We start from the raw sequence: 18629 nt of genomic DNA, 5'->3' as shown, positions 1-18629 counted from the left end.
TGGTTTTAAAGCTATTGTTATCCAATTTGTTGGCCTTAAAACGTCTTAAAATGCACATATGTACACCAGGGAAATCTAAATTTTCTCGGGGGAGCATGCCCCCGAACCCCCCTAGCATAGGCTACATTTTCTGACCTCGGTAATTAAAACCCCGCGCGCGGCCCCGCATATATTATATCGAATGAAATCTGAGGTAAACGTGCATTTCTCCAAATGTGCGCACTTTTGGACTAAAAGTTTTGTGTGTATGCACTGTCATCAAAAATAAATGCGACCAAACACGATTGAATTTGTGTCTCGTTATTCATTTAATAACTAGGCTAAAAAAAGAAAAAAAAATCTGGATTTTGGAGTTAGTTGAATCAATGTTAAAATGATAAAGTTATTTCTCAATAGACATATTTTTTGTTTTTGTGTGAAAAGAGGGTGGGTGGTGGTAGTGGGGCTCATTGGGTGCTCAGCACCCCTATAGCTCTGACCCTAGAATCGCCCCTGAATGGGATCATTGGATTGTTGGGGTTTGCTGTGATCACATGATGTGAGTGACACATTCTGACTAAAGACTAGAGGGCACATGCATGTAAAAAAAAAAAAAATCATTTAAATAATTTATAATAAATACTGCAATATTCCTGTCAATTTTATGGTGACTTTAAAGTAACTTTCCGCTATATCAGTCAAATCATCGGTTACATTACACTCCAAATCGGCTCTTTGCGAATCGGACATGAGCTCGGGCCAAACGATTCAGTGAGATTCATTCATTCAGTTCGAACGAATCGTTAAAACCCGGTTCTGTCCAATCGATTCATTAAAAAGATCCGACTCGTTCAGAATCGGACACCGCTATTCTTGGGCCATCGTTATAAAATACTAATGATGATAATAAAACAAGACGAGCGAAAACACACATTTTAAACATCATCTAGCTATTTAATTCTAAGAAAATATATTTCGATGGGAAAATGTCTAAAAGACCCAAACTGAACGCATCCTGTCCTCGCGCCACCCCCGGCTCTTCCCAGTTGGTCCAGACTGGATTAGAGCGCTGCAGCATCAGCGGATGATAAGGAATGAAGGCCGGGCCGCTGCGCCCCTCCACCAGCCGCATGTTCCCGCACACCGGTACCACACCGCCTATAAGAAAGGAGCCGGGGACTGTAGAGGATAGTAACCTATTTTTGGCATAGACGCTTATCAGAAAGGCATTTCCTCACCAAAGCCCTCATTTAAAACTCTGCTGGCTGAAATCACTGCAAGCTAGCAGCAACATCACTTGGCACCATAAGGGAGACGTGTTCCTGGGAGCCGAGCACCACGTACATTCCTCCGTCTGTTGGATGACAAATGCCATGCCCACGGATGCATTTCAGTCGGAGTAGGGGGAATTGCAGGAATGCATGTGCCGCTGTTCGGGAAACCCGGCTGTGATGTTTAACCGCTGCTAAAGCAGTGACTGAAGCTCGCGCGTGTTTGCAGTCAGCACAATCAAGGTGACGGCAGCTAGCCTGTTAGCTCGTGCGCTATCCGGGCAGTGTGTGACAGGGAACAGAAAACGCACTGAGTGCGTTTGATATCAGAATATCCGTAGTTGTTAAACTGAAAGAGGAATGATACATGTGTGCGCTTTTTCTTTGCACGGTGCACTCAGTGCTCATCCCTGATGAGGAGGAGATGCTTGATGTCTGGGGGAGAAAGAACTTGACACATCTATGAGAATTTCATAATACTACATATCAAACTTGCGTGCTTTTTTCTTTTTCTTTTTTACATTAGCCGAATATCTTAATGTTAACCCCCTAAACGCCGTGCGATTCTTGCACTGTACTTTATAGTTTGTATTGTGACTACTTGGTGCCAAGCAATACTGTCGTATCATCACTATATTAAACGCACACCTGCCTCTGGCTTCTTTCAGGTCGACATGTCCCCTAAATGAGTCTTTTGCATCAGTTTTTTTTGCATACACACGGGTCCCACAGAGCGCTGGATGCCAACGCACCGGCCGGATGATGATGATGATGATGATTCACTCTACGGGAATATGAGGAAGTTGCCCTGAACCGAGCGTTCACGAAACCCCTGCGGTTCCCGATGGTGAAATTATCCAACGGCTGTTTGATGAGCAGCAGACGAAAGCCACCTCTCGCCGGGTCGCCTCTGAAGTCGAGCTGACAGAAGCTGGTGGGGTTTGTCCGAAAGACTTGAGCAGGGTGTGACCGCACTTGGTTTCAATGTTACATGCTGCACTGTATGGATCAGCGAAGCTCACTATGAACGCAGCCGGGAATTTCTACGTCAACCCGTGTGGATGACGCCGCCAGCGTTTGAAAATAAATCGCAAAAGTTGATTTTTAAAATTCCTTCGGCTAAAGAGCAGGTCTGTTAGCCATGTAGCTGGCTGCACATGACCGGACTGGACTTCTCCGACTAATGTCTAGGGTGTCAAATCTTTTTTTAGTCTGTGTTGTGCCGCGTGTATATGTGTAGATGTATAGCGTAGTTATTTTAGCGTCGTCGTCGTGACTGTTTATGGTTGCTATGGCATTTTTAAACGGTCCCAGACTGTTGGACTGGGCAAACTCTCCTCCACATTTACAGTTCAACAAATATGTCCTGACTGGTTATAGACCCATTTCCTCCGTCCAGGAGTGTATCAAGAGTCTCTTCTATCTGCACAATGAGCTAGGAAACATCTACACACATGGTGAGTGAGATATTGCCGCTATAGAGGAAGCTGACAGTGCCCGCTCTCCTTATGTGCTTATTACATGTCATCTGCTTCACTTTTTTGTGTCATTATATTACTTTTTTAAATGCATAACTTCAGTCATGTCAGAATGAGCTTTACCCATCCTGGCTGCTTAGGTCTGCATTTGCATTTGTATTACCCATTCATAGATATAGTCTAAACCATATTTAAATGGTCAGTGTTGCTATACCAACAGAAACAGGAAATGGTCTATATTTCCTGAGTGTTTGTAAACTGCAACTTACTACATGTTATTGGAGTAGCCTAGTTTCCTGAAAATGAAAATGTTCATTATTTATTTACTTATTATTTATTTATGTTGGTCTAAACCTGTATGAATCTGTTGAACACACACACAAAGGAGAAATTTGTAAGCATGTCTTCATCAGTGTTTTTCATGGAGTGGCATCTTCAGTCCTCATTCATTGTCAAGCATGAAAAAGTGAGCAAAATCAGTGTAAAAGTAGTCCACATGACTTATGTGCTAAATATATTTTGAAGTCTTAAAGGATTAGTTCACTTTCAAATAAATTTAGCTGATAATTTACTCACCCCCATGTCATCCAAGATGTCCATGTCCTTCTTTCTTCAGTCGAAAAGAAATGTAGGTTTTTGATGAAAACATTCCAGGATTATTCTCCTTATAGTGGACTTCAATGGACTCCAGATGGTTGAAGGTCAAAATTACAGTTTCAGTGCAGCTTCAAAGAGCTTTAAACAATACCAGACGAGGAATAAGGGTCGTATCTAGCGAAATGATCGGTCATTTTCAAAAAAAAATGTATTACGCCAAAACCGCATTTTCGTATTCTTCAAAAAGCTTTCGCTGTATGTCCTACACCTTCCCTATTCTACTCACGGAAAAAATGGAACTGCCGCTGCGTAGTGTTGCACGATATACCGGTACTAGAAAGGTATCGCAATACCTTCTTTTAAAAACGGTGCGGTTCTTCATTTTATTATTACCTGTATTTCCTAATGTGCGACAGCAGGGGGCAGTGTGCGTGCAGCGCGCTGCTTCTAAGGCACACTGAGTGCGCGCAACGGCTGTTATGGTAATGAAACGAGAGGTGTGGTTGCAAAAACAGGTGCTCTTGCAGAACGTCCACAAATTGTTGAGAAAGCAAATGCACGAAGCAAAATATGGCATTATTTTGCTTACATTGCCGACAGCCAAGGCAAGCCCACGGACACCACAAAGCCCGTCTGCAAAAGATGTTACAAAATAACGCAAGCGAAGGGAGTCAAAAGCATCTTGCCGTCAAACATCCTGATTTGTACAAAGAATTTAAAGAGCGGCAGGTTAGTGTGATACCAGCATTATGTTTATGCTCTCAAACATTAAATGAGTGTTTTTTTTATTTATTTTACTCGTGCAGGCAGATCGCCGCAAAGAGGTGTATTATTGAGTCTTAGTTTAATAAGTGATATCTGGTTTCAAAAATAAAATTAATTTAAAAATGTATAAATATGTGAAGGGTATATACAGTTATTTTAAACCAATTTATGCTTTAATAACATTGCTCTAATTATTTACAGTAATATAATTTTTACAATAATCTTACTGTCAAAAACACCTAAATGTATAAAAAAAAGCGTAACAGCAAATAATTTACAATTTTATTGAGCATGAAAAAATAAACATTAAAAAATATATTAACTCTAACAACTTCATGGCAATGAAGCTCAAATCCAGAATTATCAGCCTGCACACTGGTGAAGAAAGAAGTTCTGTCATATGTTATTTATGTACTTTCCTGCTTTTTTAGGTTTTAGCCATAGTATCGTTTAAGAATCGGTATCGTGATATTTAAGTTGGGTATCGTATCGAAGTCAAAATTTTGGTATCGTGACAACACTAGCGCTGCGTTCTTTCCGTAAGTAGAATAGGGAAGGCGTAGGACATACAGCGTAAGCTTTTTGAAGAATACGAAAGTGCGGTTTTGGCGGAACCACTTGCAAGGCGATCATTTGTGTTTATAAAGCATATACATGTTTTAAGAAAATGACCAATCGTTTCTCTAGATAAGACCCTTATTCCTCTTCTGGTATCGTTTAAAGCCCTTTGAAGCTGCACTGAAACTGTAATTTTGACCTTCAACCATCTGGAGGCCATTGAAGTCCACTATAAGGAGAATAATACTGGAATGTTTTCATCAAAAACCTACATTTCTTTTCGACTGATGAAAGAAAGACAAGAACATCTTGAAAGGCATGGGGGTGAGAAAATTATCAGGAAAATTTCATTTGAAAGTGAAATAATCCTTTAAGGCCAATTCACACTGCATCGACAGACCGATAATCACCATCACTTCTCAGTTCATCATTCATCACTTCTCAGACATTCCACGACCCGAATGATTCTACACGTTCAGTCAGTGAAAACAAGCATAGACCAAGGCTGTGTCCAAAATCATCCCTTATACCCTCAATCACTATTCCCTACATTAGTCCACTAATATAGTTCACTTGAGGGAGTGAATGAAAACGAGTGAGTGAATTCAGACAATGAGTGTGCTGAAAGGGCTGCTGCTTTTGCATAGTTTATTTAATTATTTGAAACTTAGCAAACTGGCAGCTCCAGTAGTAAGATGAAACGATTCATGTCATGGGAACTATGTATAAACCTTAATTAAACAATTTAATAATCAATTAAAAAGGAATTAATACCTGTATGATATTACGCTGAAGCCACATTGCACCTGCGGTTTGGAAAATGGATTGATGGATGATTCCGCTGCGGGTGGCATCTTCTGGCGGCATTTTTTCCAAAGATGATTTCTGCCATTTTAGGTAGTTCTTATAATGCAGACATATTATAAGAACTACCTAGAAGACGTAAGTGTTAGTTTTTCCAGTATGTTTGGCTTTGGTTATTTGATGCCATAAAAACGGGGTGTAACATTGTGATTGACAGCTGTGTTTGCGATTGAGTACACAGGAATGGGAGTATGGGCAGGACCTTAATACCATGGCTCCACCTTAGGATCACTACTGCACAGACTCAGGCAATGAACGTTTCTGGGATATTTTGGCTTAATTTTTCTAAAGTGGATGGAAGTGAAGGTTCGTTTGTCGCAGGGACCCCTTAAGTGCGGGGCCACACTGGTTGCACTGTCCTAAGGACAGCCCTGGGTGGTTTAAGCCATGTTTCCACCACAGGAACTTTCCCAAGGAACTAGGAACTTTGGGGTGGTACTCAATTACCCCTTTTCCACCAAGGCCATTTGAGTGCTGGTTCGGAGCCAAAGCATAGTTTCAAATCAGTTCTTTGTCTTTCGACACGAAAAGCACCAGCTCCGAACCAGGAAAAGTGGTTCGTAAGTAGCACCAAAACATTGCTGGGCTAGAAGCATAGGCTTGAAGTAAGAACTGCTTGCGTCAGGGGCTGGGGGCGGGATTACCGTGACCAAAAAGACACCTGTGGCCGCCATTTTTGAAATAGCAGCTAATCGAGCTAATAGCAGCTCGATTGTAATCTCCTTCTTTATACAAATTACAGCGAGCCGTGTTTGGATGCCGTTGTAGGTTTGCAAAGCCATGAGCATCAACAGTAGTGAAACATCCGCGATTGTTGATAGAAAGCTTGTTCGAGATGCATCGGAGCAGCGCGGATCTGTGGGAGAGTTTGTAGAGCATACGACTCCTTGTGCTTTTGGATCATTCTCGCGGAGCTTTGATGTCATGCGCCGACCGCTTTGCGAGAAGCCGATGCATCTCAAACAAGCCTGGTGTGTTTGTGTTTGGCGCTGCAGCGCTAGCTTGGCTGTGAAATATGAGACGTATACAGTAACGCAAGACCTGGCTCTGTGCTGGCTCTCAAACCCGTGGAAAGGCAACCCGGTTCTTAGAAGGCTTGTCAGTTGAACCAACTCTGAACTGGCACTAGCACTAGCTCTGAACTAGCACCCGGTTCTTGCTGGTGGAAAAGTGTTTCGACCGCAGGAACCAGGGTCTAAATCAGGGATGGACAACTCCGGTCCTGGAGGGCCAGTGTCCTGCAGAGTTTATCTCCATCCCTGATGATAACTCACTTGCCTATAACTTTCTACTAATCCTAAAGACCTTAATTAGCTGGTTCAGGTGTGTTTGATTAGGGTTGGAGCTAAACTCTGCTGGATACTGGCCCTCCAGGACCGGAGTTGTCCATCCCTGGTCTAAATGAAGTTTCAGGTAAAAAAAATCCCCCCTCTGAAAGTTCCTGCTCGCGAGGTAGTACTTTTTCAAAGTTCCAGAACTTTCAGAGGTGGGACTTGGGCGCTGAACATGCTGATTGGTTGAGTTCACTCAGCATTTTGATTGGTTGACTCCACACAGCATTTTATTTAAACCATCGTTTTTCTAAAGTCTGCTGCGGTGCGTGCAGTAAGAGTTGTTTTCAATTCGATTCAACAATGGAGTTTAAAAATACGACCGATGGACTAACGGTGAGGTTCAGGATTTATTAAGCTTATATGCGGAGGACGAAATCCAGCGGGAACTGGAAAGTCACGCACAGCCCTACGTCACCGGACTATCTTCACAGTACTTTAGACCGCTATGGAAACGCAGCTAGCAGGTATTGGGAAAAAAACGTTCCTAAGAAAATTGTTCTGGTTAATTTTGGTGGAAACGCGGCTTTAGTTGTGTTTGATCAGTTGGAGATGAACTTTGCAGGAAGGTAGATCTCCAGGAACAGGATTGGGCAATGCCAACAGGGGTACCAAACTGATTTTACAATCACAGCAGCACAGACGTCACAGCAGCACCGTATATCACGCCGTATATATAAAATCTAATAATGTACATTTATACTTAGGACTTAGTATGTGAATTAGCTTGATCCAGCCTGAAAAATATTTTTTTTTTTTTGTCATTATTCGAGAGTTTAGAAACACAATTTATGAGACAGTTGTTTTCAGATTTCATTGGTGTATTCAAATATGAAAGCTTGGCATACGGCTTTGGAGAATTTGATGTTTCCCCATTCAAAGAGATAGGAGCTGCACTTGCATGCCTGAGAGGCGTTTCAAAGATGGCCGCCGAGTGAAATGACTTGTCTTAAAAGGACTTTGATAAAGGTTCATGTATAACAATGGTAAATGGGACCTTTTATTTGTTGACAGTCTTCACCTTCAGTGACTGGATCATTGAATAAATCATTTAGATTTATATTGTGAGTTGCATTAACTGATTCACTGAAAAGATCAGACTTAAACGAATTATTCGCTCTGTTACTTGAAAGACTTGAAATATGAGTCTTGTGGATTACTTTTTTAATGCTTTGTCATTTTGTATCCTTTTTGAACCTTGACATTTTCAAACACCATTGAATGGAAAAGAGAGACCAGTACATTCTTTAAAATATCTAATTTTCTTTTCCACAAAAGAAAGAAAGCCATACAGGGTTGGAACAACATGAGTGTGAATAAATGACACAATTTTCAATTTTGGGTGATATCCCTTCAAATGGTTGTACAGCTACACCATAAAATGCAAAGATTGGCATCTCTCCATCCCACTCTGTTGCTGTGTACATCACTATATATGCTGCAGTTTGCTATAGGGATGTCCCGAGCCGATCTCAAGGATCGGTATCAGGACCCGTTTAAGTTTTTTGAACTAATCGGTATTAGCTGTCCTAATCCCGATCCTTTATTAAGCCCGATCCTTTACAAAAGCTGTCATGCAGGTGTCGTGCAGTAGGCTAGGTTACGGACAATGCTTCTTCAAGTGGGTTTGCCAACTGCCATAAAAGGAAAAGAAGCAGCTCAAATGTGCATGCGTGTGAGAACCAATGAGGTCTGTTCTAGCATGTCACACACGGACGTTCTAGCTTCCGTGTTTAGCATATTTGATGCACACTAACGAATCACTTGAAAGTAAATTATTTACTGTTTATTTTTATCTGCCCGTAAGACTGAGAAGTTGCTATGGGTTGCGTCTTGCTTCGGACTGGCATTCTGGCACTGTGAGCTTCATGCTTTCTAACCTGATCTCCATTTTTTTTTTCTTTTTTGTTGCAATTAAGGCCCCGATATACTTCAAGCGAAATCGAAGAACAAACTGATGTGACATCATTTCGAACAAAATCAGAGCAAAACGAAGTTTGTTTGGAGTTCGTTTTGGGAGTTCGAAACAGCTTGTCAAAGCGAACTTTCCGGAAAAGTTTGCTCCGGCTGGTAAACCCATTCAGACTACAATTGGTCCATGGTGATAATGTAATAGGTAGGTGTGCTCTGAGGCTCCGCCTTCTTTCACGTGGAAAACTTCTCCGGTTCATTTCTTCTGTTCAGTCCATCGAGGTCAGACGTCTGCGAGTGAAAACATAAACACACTCAAGAGCCGCTTTATAGTAGAACATGAAGTTGTACTTCTGAATAAATCAAACACTGACACTGTTTTTCATGTTTGATAATGTAAAGCTGCTTACTTTTAAGCAGTCTGTTGTATAAAGTGCTAAATAAATAAACATGACATGACTTTACTAGAGTGCCGAATTGCAGAGCTCATGTAAACATATCCACGTTGCTATGATTTTCTTATGCTTTATTAAAAAAATACTTGGTGTTTTCTCGTTTTTTTGTGCGTTTATTTTGTTATTGAGAGGACAGTGCACAGCATGTATTTTCATGTTACACATTCGCTAATAGTATACCGCTCACGTATTTCATGAATATATCGGGGCCTTTATTTTTTTCAGAATCAGAAAGAGCTTTATTGCCAAGTATGCTTACACATAGAAGAAATTTGTCTTGGTGACAGAAACTTCCAGTGCAATGATAGAATGACAGTAACAAGACAGATAATAAAAATGAATTAAGTGAATAAAAATAAATATATAAAAAATACTAAATAGACAATGGACAATATATGTATGTACTACAGGTATGTTATATACAATGCAAGGGAATGTGAATAAGAGGTATGGTATGCTAAATAAATACTGAGTATAAATAGTGTTCTCTATTGCACTTTTATTGCCCAGTGGGAGCATTTTATTGTTCACGGGGTAGATGGCTTAAGGAAAGAAACTTTTCTTGTGCCTGGCTGTTCTGGTGCTCAGTTTTGGCTTGATTTCATAATGTAAAACAGTTGAAAACTACATAGTCACTGCCTGTTTGGAGTTTTTAGATCAAGTATGAATCAAAGATGAAAATGGCTAAAAGAAAACATAAAGACTATGGGAACTGTTCTTTGTGGTCTATCTGTATAAATATGCATTTGTGGAGTGATCTGAATCTGTGGTTTGTCTCATTTGCAATTGAGTTGCTTATCTAATGTGAAGACAAATTACAAAGCACTCACCAAAACCATGATCAGAAGTCTTATAAAGTAGTGTTCAATTTATAAATGAATTTGTTTTTGTATATATATATATATATATATATATATATATATATATATATATATATATATATATATATATATATATATATATATATATAATAACTTTAATGTACTTGAAGTGTGCACCAAGCACTAGGAAAATACAAGCATTGGATCAGAACTAGGTATCAGCAGATACCCAATATTCAGTGATTTGGATTAGCTTGGGGGCACAAAAAAACTTGATCAGGACATCCCTAGTTTACTATACATAATTGTTTGTCAATAGCAAAAGGAGTTATTATCTTTAGCAATTTTTTTTCTGTATTTTTGTATAGCAGCTGCAGTGAGCAGTAGCTGGATAAGCATTCTAGTGCATTGGTTACTGAGAGGAAATATAAAAAAATGTAATTGGACATAAAGGTCAGCTCCAAAGGAATTTCCGCTTGTAAACTTGTAGGTTTAATTTCAGTCATGGGTGGAACTATCAAGCTGGGTCATGCATTGCCTGCAGGTGTACTGTCATGTTCCCTTCCAAGAAACTCCCATGTTGGCTGATAAAATTTGTTGGTGCTATACAGAGCTATACAAAGTTTCAAACATAATTCAGAATAGTGCTAGCTTGAGCAAGATGAAAGAAATAGTGAAAGCATAGAAGAAGATTTTTTTTATTATTATTTTTATATAAATAATAAAATTATATTGTTTTATGATGAAGAGTGGCATTCACAATAATGCACATTACTGAAAACCTGTGAAAAACACTGTGCACACTCTCAAAGTTGATGTGTGTTCTCAAGCCAGCATTGTTTCAGAGTATATTTTAGAGCGTTCTGGCCTACTGTAGTCAAGTAAGCAGAAATTAGAGGTTTAAATTGAGTGACACAGCTTAACTTGACCCAAGAGATGACTTTGCTGTAGGGAGTTGCACCTGGTTGTCCTTTTTTAAGCTGAAATATTTGTAGGATTATTTGTTCTGTCTCTACTGTTTTGACTGGTATAAATACCTCCAGTTAGAGTTTGTAAAGAAGCAATGACAATAATGAAGACCGAGGAATGAACATTCCTAGTGGATATGTTTGTTTTGTTTTTGGGCTGATTTCCATTCTTGCATTTGAACACGATCGAGATGCATGCTTCTTCACAGTGTTTGCTTTATATTCAAGGATTTGTGTTTTACTTTGCATAATTCGTATGCACTATTTCATTCCATGTTTGCATGCCATGTCTTCACAGCAATATTTGATATTCTTGTAGGTTTCTACCTACATCTGCTGTTTGAAACTGCTGTTTAAAGAAAGATTAAGATCTTAGCCTGATACTTGATTATGACTAATAATCTTTTCTGATCTGTTCCTGGTCTTACCACATTTGCTCAAGTGTTTTTTAGGTCTGTGGGTTTCTCTAACCCATATGTTGTCTGTCAAGCCGCTGATGGAGGTCTATGATCTGATAGCAGGCTTCTGCTTAAATCGACTGATGCTTGCACATTCACTGCAAAACTAATGGCATAGTTAAAAAAAAAATGTTATTTCATCCCGTGTTGTTCAAAACCTTTCTTTCTTTCTTTCTTTCTTTCTTTCTTTCTTTCTTTCTTTCTTTCTTTCTTTCTTTCTTTTTGTGTCTCAAAAGAAGTTATTTTTAAAGATGACTCCATGTTTTTTTTTTTTTTTATTGCCAACACAAAAAATTGTTATATGGAAGAAAGAAACATTTGAACATACTGTATGTCTGTGTGATAAGAACTACCTAAAATGACGGTTCAAAAACATTTGAAGTATAATTGGATTTTTTTTTTTTTTTTGGCTTGCATCCCAATCAATTACATGGAGAAACTCGTAAAACTTTCACTCATCTTTGAAACATAAATGAAGATAATTTTAATGAAATCTGAGAGATGTCTGTCCCTCCACAGTCCACACCACTACCACTTTTTAGCAGGGCTGCACGATAAATCGCAAAATAACATGCAATCACGCTTAATCCAATTTGGCTTATTGCGATTATGAAATCGCAAAGGCTGCGATTATTATTATTATTTTTTTTATGCCCCGCTTGTGAACGCTGCTCAGTCTGAAAACACTGCGAGTTTGAGTTGCTTATAACATGCACGGCGTCAAACATCTTTCCAACCATGAGAAGCATTTATGAACCTCTTGTCCAACAAAAGACAATATTTAATAACATGCTTTTACTCCATACTCACTTCATAATGACAGTTGAGCATCCTTCTGTGAGATGATGTGGCTTCTTACACAGAATAAGGCACACAACATATTTCATAGTATTCTATACAGTGATAAAGGCTATGTCGATTAGCATTAAAAGTATAAATATACTTTATTATCGTGAAAATACCCAAGGAAGGCTTGAAGAACTCAGATAAACCATGTATTGTTGTAGTTGTGTGTTTATATTAGTCATGTTTAATCATTTCAATCTTGTGTTTATTTAGCTACAGCAATAGTATGATGTCCATAGGGATTTCTTGGAATGACATGCGCTATTGTACTTCTGCAGGGCATGTTTGGAGTTTCAGTGCGAGAGCGCCATCTGGCTTTCAGATGGAGCAGCATTTACTACTGATCACAGAGCCGTGCTACACTGACAAGCTGCGCATAAAAAAAATGTAGCCTTTGCCAAATCGTGTGCGGTTTAATTTCGGTTAATTGTGCAGCCCTACTTTGTAGCTTCAAAAAGTTCATAAAGAGATCGTAAAATTAATCCATATGACTCAAGCAGTTTAATCCAAATTTGCTGAAAAGACACAATTGCTTTATGCAGATTTAATTTAGGCTTTTATTCACATATAAACGTTCATCACCACACATCAGTTATAGTAAACAGAAGCTCAGCCATGCTTGATGTTCGAAAAACCAATGAGGTTTTTTCTTTTGTGTTACGCAGCACTTTTGAGTTTCTGCGAGAACCAATGAGGTTTGTTCTCGCGTGTCAAGCATGTAAGGTTGAGCTTGTTTATTTTTGCAGATCAATGTATATGTGATTAAAAGTCTAAATTCAATATGTTCATCATATAAAGCGATTGAGTCTCTTCATATTATTTGGACTAAAAATAAAAAGACTTTCAACTGAGGGACAGAAATGTCTCAGATTTCATTAAAAATATTTTCATTTATGTTTCAAAAATGAAAAAGTCTTATGGGTTTGAAACGACATGAGGGTGATTAATTGATGACAATTTTTTTCATTTTCCCTTTAAGCACTGAAAGTGTACCTTTTGACACTTTCAATAAAGTTTGCCTCAACTATCTAACTACTATAACAATCATGCTTTGTTAAAAGATAATTATGAAATAAAAAGTTATTTTAAAAAGTCAATTATGAATTTTGATAAGCATGACTTGTCATAATAATGACTTTTCTTCTCATAAATACTACTACTATAAATAATACTTTTTGTCATAATGTTGGGTTATGTCATAATGATTTACCAAAGCATTTTATTTTTCTTGTTTGTTTTTTTTTTTTTGTTTTTTTACACATTTGCAGTATGTACAAAGCATAAGTGTCACTCAAATCCATGTACTTTTCTAGGGTAAAGTGCATGTTCTCTAACAATAGTGTCTTTGTCAAAGCGAGAGTTAAGCCAACAGAGATAACTCACTCAAAATAGATGTGCTAGAAGGCATTGGTGCTTTTACCTGACCAGGGTAAATCATTTGACACTGGGGGAAAGACAGGGGCTTAGAGAGAAAGAGAGATTCACAAATAACCAGAAGATTGTTCAACAGTCCTTTCATATACTTTGAGTCACTATTATAAATCCACTGACTTCTAAAGACTTTTAAAGATCTTTGTTTTAGTGTGTAGTTTGCATTTTGGCAGCTGCTGCTAAAATTAGCTCAGCAAAGCCGCTGAGACCCTCATTGTACTGGGCCGTACCGTGGGCCTCAATAAATCCATGTGTTGTTTAGGCTGCAGCGATTCAACTCAAGGGACGCGATAAAACACTGCAGGGCCTTGTCTGAGCATAATGCCCTGTAACAATCTTCTCGCTCTCTTCATGGGCCTTGCGTGTTTCAACAGCACTTTACACGTCTTCAGTACACAATGACTCTCCTGAGCCTCGTTGTCTCGTTGTTTCTTTTTCTTCACTCAGGAATCCCTCTGCTCTGCTTCCTGGTGCTGCTCCCGCTCAACATCCCCTGGTCACAGATCAGCGTGACGTGGCTCGGTGTGGTGCACTTCCTGGCCTGCTTGTCTCCACAGCTGGGATCAGTGGTCTACCACCTCTTCATGAACCATGAGGGCGGCGAGCCCGTCTATAAAACCCTGCTCACGCTAGATATGTGCGGAATCTGCATGATCAACACGCTAGGTCAGCATCTCAAACTGCTGTCAGATCAATCCGTGCTCTCCATCGCATTATCTCTCTGTACATCTTTTCAATTCTCTTCTCTGTTTTCCTCTGCTGAGTCAAGATTTTTTTTACCCTGACACCTCACATTTGATATTTTGTACAGGTTGTTCATACCTGATAAGGTTACCTGATTAAATGATCTGTCATCAGGTCATTTTTAGCGGTGATTACCAAAACTGTCTGTATTGCGATAGAGACCTGTGTGTCACAGCAGCCTAGTGGATAAGTAAAATGTGCATTTCCCCCTCAAAATCAAAGAGAAAACAAAAGGAATGCATCAAAGTGCCTTACAACAAGTTGTCACATGTAAAGCAGCAGTGATAGGGCACTTTCACAGCACTTCTATTGTCTCTTGCTCAGTTTATTTGTTAAAGATCTCATTCATTTTAAAGTGCTTTTTCAAACATTTAGTTGGGAAACAAAGGAACATTTTGTAGAAAGTTGAAAAAGAATATTTTGATGAATTTGATTTACTGGAAGAGTGAGTTATGATGAGGCAGAATTGGTTCACTTCTGAATTAAAATTTCCTGATAATTTACTCACCCGCATGTCATCTAAGGTGTTCATGTCTTTCTTTCTACAGTTGAAAAGAAATGAAGGTTTTTGAGAAAAACATTCCAGGATTATTCTCTATTTAGTGGACTTCAGTGGGTGAAAGTCCAAATTACAGTTTTAGTGCAGCTTCAAAGGGCTCTACCCGATCCCAGATAAGGGTCTTATCTAGCGAAAATATGTCATTTTCTTTGTCATTGCTTGTCTTGCACTGCTCTGCGATGCGCCATGCATTACGTTGGAAGGTCGTACCGTAAGGCGGAAGTACCGCGGTAGGGTGAAAAAACTTCATCTAATTTTCTCCTCCAACTTCAAAATCATATGTAATGTGCTTTGAGTACCCAGAAAAGCGCTATATAAATGTAAGGAATTATTATTATTATTATATGGAGAAGAATCCTGGAATGTTTTCCTCAAAAAACCTTCATTTCTTTTCAACTGAAGAAGAAAGACATGAACATCTTGGATGACATGGGGGTGAGTAAATTATTAGAAAATGTTCACTCAGAAGTTAACTAATCCTTTAATAATCTAGTTTTTATATATTCCCATTTCCCAGTGCAAAGATTAAATGATATCCTTTAAAATTCTGAACATATTTATGAGAATAATGTAAAAATGACATAGTAAAAACCTGTTATTTGATTAACAATCAGTTAAAATTAATGATATATATATATCATTAATATATATATATATTGAAATATACATATATATGTATATACATATATATATGTATATTTCATATATATATACACATACATATAATGTTTTAATTTTTATGGCTTTTACAATTTTTTTTAATTAAAAATGACAGTGCATGTACAGTACAGTCCAAAAGTTTTGAACCACTAAGATTTTTAATGTTTTTAAAAGAAGTTTCGTCTGCTCACCAAGGCTACATTTATTTAATTAAAAATACAGTAAAAACAGTAATATTGTGAAATATTATTACAATTTAAAATAACTGTTTTCTATTTGAATATATTTCACAAAGTAATTTATTCCTGTGATGCAAAGGTGAATTTTCAGCATCATTACTCCAGTCTTCAGTGTCACATGATCCTTCAGAAAAATTCAGCTTTGCATCACAGGAATAAATTACTTTGTCAAATATATTTAAATAGTACACAGTTATTTTAAATTGTAATAATATTTCACAATATTACTGTTTTTTTACTGTATTTTTAATTAAATAAATGTAGCCTTGGTGAGCAGACGAAACTTCTTTTAAAAACATTAAAAATCTTAGTGGTTCCAAACTTTTGGACTGTACTGTATGTTTGCAGTAACATTATTAATTTGTTTTTGTAGAAATATACAGTTATGATCCGTAATATATACAGATTCCCCAGTGCCATCCTGAAACATTGCTATCATATTTATTTCAGTAAACTCCTTTTTTTTTTTAAGTGTACAGTGGGCAGCAGTTGTGTTAAATACACTTAAAATTCCCCCATTCCTGAATGATGTGAGCTATACAGTTGTATGTTAGGTAACAAGAGCTTGTCATCTTAGTAACACTGTGTTTTGGTTCACAGGAGCTCTACCCATCGTGTACAGCACACTTCTCTGCTACCCCTTCACTCGCACAGTGGCTCTGCTGATGTACATCCTGCTATCCAGTTACGCCATCTACTGTGCCATCACAGCACGCAGCAGAGTGCGGCGTCTGCGTTCCTTCGCCTGGCAGTTACTTTACCGCTTTTCATTTTTCCTTCTGCGCTGGGTAGGTGTGGGCGGAGGGAGTCCCACCTCACTGCGTCACTTTCTCACCATGGATGCACTAGCAGTGTTGGGCGGGGTCATCAATATCACACGAATCCCCGAGCGGTTCCGCCCGGGCCTCTTTGACTACTGGTGCAACAGCCATCAGATCATGCATGTGCTGGTGGTGGTCTCCATACTGTATCTACACTGGGGGGTGCTGGATGACTTACTGTGGATCAATACCTATCACTGTCCCTCAGACTGACAGTGGCCCCTGCTAGTCTGGAATCGTGGGTAATAGGGCGTAAGGACCTCTTTTAGTAATGAGATGTTTGGGAATGCGACGTAATTGGGCAAAGAACGGTATGGGGTGGGGGGAGACTGTTGTGCTTTGTATATAAATGTGTGCACGAAAGTCCATAAGAAGTGTTTTACATGTTTTTTAGGAGACACCAGTGCCAGCTTCGACACACATGCTTGTTTGTGTTGTCAGTAGCCAGAATGTACATATCCGTGTTTGCATAAACATTGTCTGTGCATGGCACTGTTTAGACTTACTAGCTCAAAGGCAAATTTTTTTTTTTTTTTTTTGGTTCGAGACCTACACATTCTATAGGCGTATACACTATACACACACACGTACAGGATCTGACATTATTCAATGTCATATATTCACCAGCGTTTAAAGCATTTCTTAAATAACCCTCTAAATTTAGTTTTAGCGGAACAATAAAAGAACATATCGAGCCCTCAAATGATTGGCTCTCAAAAAGCGAGATTTAACATATCACAATCTAAAACTCGTTGCTCAAATAGCATGGCTTTTGTGAAAACTAAGTACAGTTTGTCTCTATTCTCAGTTTTTGCTGGTGACACAAACAAAGATCGCTGGTGCAGAAATATATCCACCTCCAACTTTCAACTTGCTACTCTATTGCAGACTATGCAGCATATCAGATGTTATATCAATGCTAACACTACACACACAAAATGTACTGTAAGCCCAGTCTCACAGCAACATTTACTGGAAATACTTGAGTTGTTTTTTTATTTGTTTTATCATGCTTGTGTTTTTGTTTTTTTTTTCGTACCGTTTCTATGTTCAGGTCCATATTTTTCACATTCGTACAAATTAGCTGTAAGTGAAGGGTGAAGCGGTCATTCCTTGGGTTGTAGCCTTGCCATTTTTATTTTCATTAGGTGATTAAAGTTGCTGAGTGCTCATTTTAATTTTTTGAGTGCCCTCTGTGACTTTAATCATGTTTGTTAGCATCTAAGGGGCACTTATTCAATGCCGTTTTTTTTCTTTTTGCAGGAGCACGACTTTAATAACACCCTGGGAAACATTTCACGTTACCTGCAGGAGATATTTTCTCTGCTGTACCGCCGAACAGTCGATTCAACCTTGTGTGGTTTTAATATCCTAGTCTGTAGTTTGGAAGATTGGATTTTGTAGTGCTCTAAATTAGAATTAATTTCTTTCTGACCTTTAACCTCAATTATCTATGTAACCTTGGATTCAAGACCAGGCAAATTATTTTTTTAATGGCATGCTGTTTGCACAAAGGCTTTAATTCTCTGCTGGCCATCCTCGACCAATGCACACCTGATGTTCCCGCTCATAAGATGTGGCAGAGGAATATTAGACTTCAGAATGGAGTAAAATTACTCATGCCAATACACTATGAATTCGCCAATGAAGACTAGGAGAATATTGGTATTGCTCACTTGTGCCAAATTAATGATATATGTAAGGTTTATCTAAAGCCCGGAACACACCAAGTCTACAGTCGGTCGTCGGGCAGTTTTTGTACGTCGGTCGACTAAGTTTTCTCAGTGTGTTCCGCACCGTCGGCTGAAGTTGGTCCTCGTCTGCTTTTTTTTCGGCCGATTCAACACTTTGAATCGGCGTCGGAGCTCGTCGG

At 38.7% G+C, this 18629-nt stretch overlaps 1 protein-coding gene across 1 annotated transcript; it reads left to right on the top strand.

Moving 5' to 3' along the window:
* The first annotated feature begins 1038 nt into the window (after positions 1-1038).
* Positions 1039-18153, top strand: paqr4a (progestin and adipoQ receptor family member IVa). The gene is made up of 3 exons (XM_067374434.1): positions 1039-2707; positions 14181-14399; positions 16536-18153. Exons 1-3 carry the CDS (start codon positions 2533-2535, stop codon positions 16967-16969), a joined length of 828 nt encoding a protein of 275 aa, XP_067230535.1. The 5' UTR covers positions 1039-2532; the 3' UTR covers positions 16970-18153.
* Positions 18154-18629: the final 476 nt, after the last annotated feature.

This window comes from Chanodichthys erythropterus, chromosome 3 (assembly GCF_024489055.1).
Source record: "Chanodichthys erythropterus isolate Z2021 chromosome 3, ASM2448905v1, whole genome shotgun sequence".
NCBI classification, from domain to species: domain Eukaryota; kingdom Metazoa; phylum Chordata; class Actinopteri; order Cypriniformes; family Xenocyprididae; genus Chanodichthys; species Chanodichthys erythropterus.
The sequence above is the reverse complement of the archived record's forward strand: the minus strand, read 5'-3'. Positions and strand labels throughout refer to the sequence as shown.